At 34.2% G+C, this 8,173-nt stretch overlaps 1 protein-coding gene across 2 annotated transcripts in view; it reads left to right on the top strand.

The window, feature by feature from the left end:
* Window positions 1–2,892: 2,892 nt before the first annotated feature.
* The window catches only part of LOC107564603 (tryptophan 5-hydroxylase 1-like), a 16,889-nt gene continuing 11,608 nt past the window's right edge, over window positions 2,893–8,173 (top strand). Inside the window, exons 1-7 of one of the 2 annotated variants that reach the window (XM_016249721.1) lie at window positions 2,893–3,054; window positions 5,273–5,410; window positions 5,512–5,695; window positions 5,779–5,879; window positions 5,961–6,028; window positions 6,106–6,302; window positions 6,403–6,538. In XM_016249721.1, coding sequence (XP_016105207.1) covers window positions 2,959–3,054; window positions 5,273–5,410; window positions 5,512–5,695; window positions 5,779–5,879; window positions 5,961–6,028; window positions 6,106–6,302; window positions 6,403–6,538 — 920 coding nt within the window. In that variant the 5' untranslated portion in view covers window positions 2,893–2,958. Of the gene's footprint in view, window positions 3,055–3,616; window positions 3,710–5,272; window positions 5,411–5,511; window positions 5,696–5,778; window positions 5,880–5,960; window positions 6,029–6,105; window positions 6,303–6,402; window positions 6,539–8,173 lie in introns of those variants that run through there. The other variant, XM_016249722.1, reaches the window with a different exon arrangement.

Genomic DNA, 8,173 nt, shown 5'->3' with positions numbered 1-8,173 from the left:
CCAAACCCCAAAAGGAAGGATGGGAAATTTAGACCTCAAAGTCTTTCTGGGTCCTAAAAAAAGTGCACAATCCCACACACAGAAAAATTGGTATTAAGTAGAGTAGAATACGATCCACCCATCAAACTTAAAGGGGTCATATGACGTTGCTAAAAAGAACATTATGTTGTGTATTTGGTGTAATGAAATGTGTTTATGCGGTTTAAGGTTCAAAAAACACATTATTTTCCACATAATGTACATTATTGTTGCTCCTCTATGCCCCGCCTTTCTGAAACGCGCCGATTTTTACAAAGCTCATCGGTCTGAAAAGCGAGGTGTGCTCTGATTGGCCAGCTATCAAGTGCGTTGTTATTGGCCGAATACCTCAAGCGTGTGACGGAAATGTTATGCCCCTTAATATACTGTGATGCCGTCTCCCGGCACGACGAGACAAAACCAAAAAAAAACATTACAAACCAGGCATTTGTTGCATCCAATGGGGACATAATTACTGAATATGATGTGAGTCAGAAGCGCCAGACTGTCCTTGCAAAGTTGGAACTGCCCCACTTTATAGAACAGCCTTTGAGCACAGACCCATTGTAGGGTATGCAGAACTGCAGGTTCAAGAAACAGTCCTCCATAAAATGCATCACACAGCATCACACACTGCGGGACTTGAGTGAGCGGCGGCGGGCGGGCTTGAGAACGGTGCGGCCGGCGGATTCGACAAAGGAGCGTCCGGCGGGCTTGCGCCAACCACATGTGACAACCCTGGGCTGGACTCCGCTTCATCCTCGGTGAAAGCCGATCCGGTGATCCACAGCTCGAAGTTGATGTATTTCATCAGTGACCAGCACGGATCAGCTCCAGGCATGACGAAGCGAATATCGTCCTCTTTTGGAAGACCAAACAAAGTAGTTTCGCTTTCACAACAAAAAACACAGCATCTCCACGGCATGGAGGCGGCAACAACAACAGCGAGAATAAAAGTTATGCCTTCTTTCTTTGCGTGAACATTTGGGCGGTGTTATGCAAATCTTCCCACGTCGTGACATATATATGTGGGGGCGTGTTAGAGCGAGCCGTTTTAGGTAGGCGTGGCTGACTCTTAACTTTTATAAAGAATATCTCTTTGGATTTGAAACTTTAGTCTTTGCAACTTTACAGATCTTTTTTATGCACCAAGAGCTTGTAACACTCCAAAGAGAAAGGAAAAATTTAAATCGCATCATATGACCCCTTTAATGAAATCTGCTGGCCTAAGACGCCTCAATCTAACGCTTCAAGGGTGCCCAGACGGAGAGATCATCCTCTTGAGGGCTTTTACTGTAATTTAACCGTGAACCCTGAATGTGGGACAAGGCTCACATGACACTGAAGTGGGACGAAAAGAAGGAAAACATCCTGTAGGCCAAAATCTCTCTAAGTGGAGTCCTGAGACTGACTTCAGACACACCTTTAAGACTCAATCAAAGTGAATCCTCTTAAGAAACGCAGCTATCCACACTTTCTCCACATTAAGTCTGGAATATACCTGACTCATATAATCATAAATGGGCTCACATGCTTCTTTCACCAACGTCAGTTCTACGTCCCACTGCATTTAAGCTTTTTGCAACTGTTTAATTGTTTGCAATATAGTAAAAAAAAACAAGGCTAAGTTATTAATTGCATTTAAAATGTTCAAAATTGATTTTTTTTTAGTAATTCATAGTTTTATTTGGAAAGGATGCATTAAATTAATAAAGTGCAAGTAAATACATTTACATTGTTGCAAAAAACAACAACAACAACAACTTCAAAGTAAAAATTCTTCAAAGAATCCTGAAAATCCTGTTTCCACAAAAATATTAACCAGCATAACTTTTCAACATTGATAATAATAATAAGAAATGTTTCTTGAGCAGCATATCAGAATGATATTGCTGGAGGAAAATTCAGCTTTGTGTCAAACAAATAAATTACATTTTAAAGTATATTAAAATAGAAAACAGTTATTTTAAATTGTAATAATATTTTGTAATATTTCTGTTTTTACTTTATTTCTGATCAAATAAATGCAGCCTTTGTGAGCATAAGAGATTTCATTAAAAACATTTTAAAACTCTTACCGACTCTACTCTTTTGAATGGTATGTTTATATTAGTCATGTTGTAGTAAATTATTAGACTTTTTTTTTATTAATAAATATTTTTTATATTTAAAATTATGTTTTTAACTTAATGCTAAAATGCGGCCTGTGTATGTTTTTTGTTTGAATTAACAATATCAAATTTATAGAGCACCGCTTAATAGAATTTAATCAGTTGAACAATAATGTACATAACGCCATGAAAAGAGGCACAAATTGTTTAGTTTTATTTGTATATAAAATTACTATTGTTAATTTTTGTTAACAATGTTCTTTCTAAATAAAACCAGAAAATTGTCATTATTTTATCATGGCGACTCTGAAAATGCATGTTGACTGTTGTATATTTTAAAACTATAATAATTCCCATTTTTAGAATATTTAATAAATAGTTCAATGTTAATTAAAAAATTTTGGCAAATATATATATATATATATATATATATATCGCACCTGTAAAATGACTGGCTTGTGCTCTTATAATATTTGGTTTTTCATGTGCAGACAGATAAGAGAGATTTCAGGAAATACTTTTTGGTGTCCTGTGGACGTTTTTGTTCCTAACTCCTGCCAGTGACATGGCTCTCCTCACACACAGATCTTTTTGTGTGCAGAATGTCAAAGAGAATATGAAAAGGTATGTCTCTCATATGAATATCCCCATGACGTGAGAAGCTGCTCATTTTCCATTTGCTGTCAGGAGGAAGATTAACTCGCCACCCCTCCTCCCCCTCTTCAGAACATCATAAATAGCAAAGCGCACAGTCTCATTGTATTACAACAACTGTAGCACATACTGCTAAAAGACTGACAAACTCATTTTAATAATAAGAAACATCAGCATGTACTCAACTAAAAGCGAGGGACCGCGCAGAGGAAGATCTTTTGACTCCATGAACCTTGGTCTGACATTGGAAGAGAAGCAACTTAACAATGAGGTAAGTGCTTTTTCTGTATCATTTTAAAAGACTAATTTTTTTTTACTAATTTGGTCGTTTTGCATACATTTTATAATTATATTATCTTTTATAATTACTCAGGAGAGAATTTAAGCTTTCAACAGGTGGAGTCACAAATAAGTTTCTATGCAAAAAAAACAAAAAGCATGTTATAAGGTTTATAATGCCAAATGTAGATTTCCAGGAAGCATAGCTTTCTGAAATGACAAATGTGGAGGAAACTGAAGTTGACAGATGCTGTGGTGCACTGCTATCCAAGTGCATAAAAGCTCTCCATTCAGTTTTACGCGTAACACATCCATGCTTGACACCGCTAGCAATAAGGTGTTCCAATCTTCCTCACACCAAATCTAAAGATGCATCAAATTAAGTACACTTAACAGAGATGTGCGTGGAAGAGTGATTAATTGCAGCCTAATCCAAACAAGAGGGCGCTAATAATAGGCTTCCACGCTCTCCAAATGAGATTGTTTTAAGACGACAGACACTGGCCCGTCTATGTTAAACCGAGACAGTGAATCGCAGTACTCTGAACCTTGCCACGGTCAATTCACTAATGCTGTCGGGAATCCTGCTGTGGGGAAGACGAGGACAGGGACGATTACTCTCCCACATGCACGATAAAAGAAACATGGTCAGTAGACGACAAGCTTTGTTTGAGGGTCAGTTAAAGCTACTATTTTGTAGTTTGTAAATGAAATGAAATTATTAATGAATAATGTCTATATGGCTTAATATTAAATAAAAACAACGCATGTTTAATGTAATGAATTTGAAGATTATTAATTTTATTATAATTAATTTATTATTTATTTAATACTATTTCATGATAATTATTTGTTTAAAGATTATTAAATATGTTTAAAGATTAAAGATTAATAAAGATCTTTTGGCATTTTTGTACGAGTTACTGGTGAAGAAGCTGATGGTCATTCTCTCATAGTCAGTATATTTTGAAGGATGCAAAAGCAATTACATTTATTAAATAAAAAAGTTAATTAAATTAAATAAAAAAATATATGTAAACATATTTTTTAAATGCATATGGATGTATGTACTTCATATATATATATATATATATATATATATATATATATTTATATCACTAATCATAATTATCGGTGTGATTTCTTGAACCTAATCCCACGTTTGCAACCATGGGACAGGGCTCGTGGAGCGTCCCTCTGCTGGCGCTTATGTTAAGCAGGTCATGATTAGTGTCGCTGTCCGTGGTCCTGAACTGACGCAGGAACCAGCACCTTAAATAGGATGACCTGTTTGCAACTGGAGTTTGAAGTAGTTTAAGATTCATTTAAAATGAAACCATCAGTGACCAATATTTAGTAAATCTTTAAAAAAGTAGAAAACTACATACTGTAAAAATTATTATAATTTTTTTTTTAGTTTAATTGCTGCCTCAAAATAGTCTAATCAAAGTGGCATCCTGCAGTGAAGTTAATTGCAGTTTTTGACCACTTTAAATTTGACTTCTAATAGAGTTGAAACTCATAAAAATGAGCAGAAATTACAGAATAAATTTTGACAAGATATCAAGTAATAATATAAGTACATGCAGGGCCTACAAATTATGATAGAATGACTATCACTGTAATAAATTCATAAAAACTATTATATATATTTATATGCTTTTATTATATATATATATTTTGTCTAAAGGTTTTAAAACAACATTTAAAAAATCATAAAAAAATAAATAATAAATAAATAATAAAAATTTATAATATTATTTATAAGTATTATTTCATAAAAAAATTAATGATCTATCATATATATATATATATATATATATGATAGATCATTAATTTTTTTATGAAATAATACTTATAAATAATATTATAAATTTTATTATTTATTTATTATTTATTTTTTTATGATTTTTTAAATGTTGTTTTAAAACCTTTAGACAAATAAAAAGAAAGGTGTATGTGTAGCCTTAAATGATTAAGTGTTGTTGACAAGCCATGAGCACATGACGTAGGGTTGGATTTAAAGAGGGCAGATGTTGTTGATGGTACACACATCAAGTCATGTAAAGAGATAAATGAAGGGGGAAAAAATCCTCTCTATATCATTTTCAGCTTTACAAATAATTTTGATGACCTTTTATTACCCAATTCTACCTGACCTAATCTATAAAGTCTGACATTTATTTATGTTCTGTGCCTGTGTTTTACAGATGAACAAATCTGCTTTTCCAAAGATCGAGGAGAATAAAGACAACAAAACCGCGTCTACAGAGAGGGGCCGGGCTGCTCTTGTGTTCTCTTTGAAGAATGAAGTCGGTGGGCTTGTCAAGGCACTAAAACTTTTCCAGGTGAAGGGCAGATTGATTTCGTTGGGGTTTTCTTGCACGTTTAAATATTCCTTTATTTGATTTAAAAAGGATTCAATTAACCATCATATATAAATCAACAGGAAAACCACGTCAACCTCGTGCACATCGAGTCCAGAAAATCCAAAAGGCGCAACTCAGAGTTCGAGATCTTCGTAGACTGTGACAGCAACCGCGAGCAACTGCACGAGATCATTCAGCTGCTGAGGAAACACGTGAACGTGCTCGAGATGGACGCACCTGACAACCGTCTGCCTGAAGAAAGCGGTACATGAATATTATCAGATAGATGTGACTTATTGAAATTACTATACAAATTCTCAATATTTGACTGTTGGTTTTTTCTGCAGAGATGGAGAACATGCCCTGGTTCCCGAAGAAGATTTCAGATCTGGATAAATGTGCGAACCGTGTGCTGATGTATGGATCGGACTTGGATGCGGATCATCCAGTAAGTGGCGACATTTAATCTCGATTACCTCATCAGTATAATGTCATCATGTTGCTCACTGTCCTGTTTCTGTTACAACAGGGATTCAAGGACAACGTCTATCGCAAAAGGAGAAAGTATTTTGCAGACTTGGCTATGAGCTACAAACAGTGAGTTTTTAGTAACTTTTTAAACATACTTTAACATAAAAGTAACAAGTCTGATTAAGTTTTGTCTCATCCATCAGTGGAGATCCCATTCCCTGTATAGAGTTTACAGAGGAGGAGGTGAAAACATGGGGAGTGGTGTTCAGGGAGCTGAATAAACTCTACCCCTCGCACGCCTGCCGCGAGTACTTGAAGAACCTGCCCTTGCTCATCAAACACTGTGACATCCGCGAGGACAACATCCCACAGCTGGAGGACGTCTCGCGCTTCCTCAAAGGTGAGAGAAAGGGACGTCAGTTCATCAAATGTTGGTTTGTTCAGGATTTATAGACTATTTATAGACTTTCTCTATAACATCGTTTTATTAACTGTTTCAGAGCGCACCGGCTTCACCATCAGGCCTGTGGCTGGGTATCTCTCCCCACGAGACTTCCTGGCAGGTCTGGCCTTCCGTGTGTTTCACTGCACTCAGTACGTCCGACACAGCTCAGACCCGCTCTACACACCTGAGCCGTGAGTACAGAAACAATCAAATATTTGCAAACTTATGATATGAATACATGCAGGGCCTATAAATGATGGTATGACTGTCACTCTAATAAATTTACAAAAAAAAAAAGAAAAGTATATTATATATAAAATCATATCTAAATTAAATATATACACACTTTATAAAATGTATTTTTTTCCTATTTTATATTAAAGGGTTAGTTCACCCAAAAATGACAATTCTGTCATTAATTACTCACCCTCATGTCGTTTCAAACCCGTAAGACTTTCGTTCATCTTCGGAACACAAATTAAGATCTGAGAGCTGTCTGACCCTGCATAGACAGCAATACATCTGAAATGTTCCCAAGTCCAGAAACATAGCAAGGAGATCTGTAAAATAATCCATGTGCCACCAGGGGTTCAACCGTAATTTTACAAAGCTACGAGAATAATTCTTGTGTGCAAAAGAAAAAAAAAACGACTTTATTCAACAATTCGTCTCCTCCGCATCACCCTGTAGCGCCATTTTGGAGAGTATCAGCTGGACGTAAACACTTATGATATGAATACATGCAGGGCCTATAAATGATGGTATGACTGTCACTCTAATAAATTTAAAAAAAAAAAAGAAAAGTATATTATATATAAAATCATATCTAAATTAAATATATACACACTTTATAAAATTTATTTTTTTCCTATTTTATATTAAAGGGTTAGTTCACCTAAAAATGACAATTCTGTCATTAATTACTCACCCTCATGTCGTTTCAAACCCGTAAGACTTTCGTTCATCTTCGGAACACAAATTAAGATCTGAGAGCTGTCTGACCCTGCATAGACAGCAATACATCTGAAATGTTCCCAAGTCCAGAAACATAGCAAGGAGATCTGTAAAATAATCCATGTGCCACCAGGGGTTCAACCGTAATTTTACAAAGCTACGAGAATAATTCTTGTGTGCAAAAGAAAAAAAAAACGACTTTATTCAACAATTCGTCTCCTCCGCATCACCCTGTAGCGCCATTTTGGAGAGTATCAGCTGGACGTAAACAGCATATGCTCCAGGTCTTATGGGTTTGAAACGACATGAGGGTGAGTAATCAATGACAGAATTTTCATTTTTGGGTGATCTATCCCTTTAAGTGTGTGTGTGTGTGTGTGTGTGTATATATATATAATAACTTTATAATAACTAATATTAATTTAAATAATATACACATTATTTGTTCTATTTTGTATTTTTATACATAATACACAAAAAATATAAAAATTAATCTAATACAATTATCTACTTTTTATCTATTATTTATTATATTTATAATTTATTAAATATATATTCAATATATATTTATATTTATAATATACAAATTATTTGTTCTATTTATATTTATATATAAATACTGTTTATATATTTACTTATTATTTATTTATTTGACATATGCTATAATTTATTTTTGTATTTATGTATATGTATAGAAAATATATATTTTATTAAGTATTTTTATATTTCACAAAAATCCAATAAATAAAGTAAAAAAAAGTTTTTTTGTACATCTTTAAATAATAATTTCACAAAAGTAGAAGTATATTATTATCTATGTTTATCTATTTTACACACACACATATATATATATATATATATAAAATTTATTA

Source organism: Sinocyclocheilus grahami, unplaced genomic scaffold (genome assembly GCF_001515645.1).
Source record: "Sinocyclocheilus grahami isolate Dianchi unplaced genomic scaffold, SAMN03320097.WGS_v1.1 scaffold950.1, whole genome shotgun sequence".
NCBI lineage: Eukaryota > Metazoa > Chordata > Actinopteri > Cypriniformes > Cyprinidae > Sinocyclocheilus > Sinocyclocheilus grahami.
Note: the sequence above shows the minus strand (reverse complement) of the source record. Positions and strands in the feature narration are given on the sequence as shown.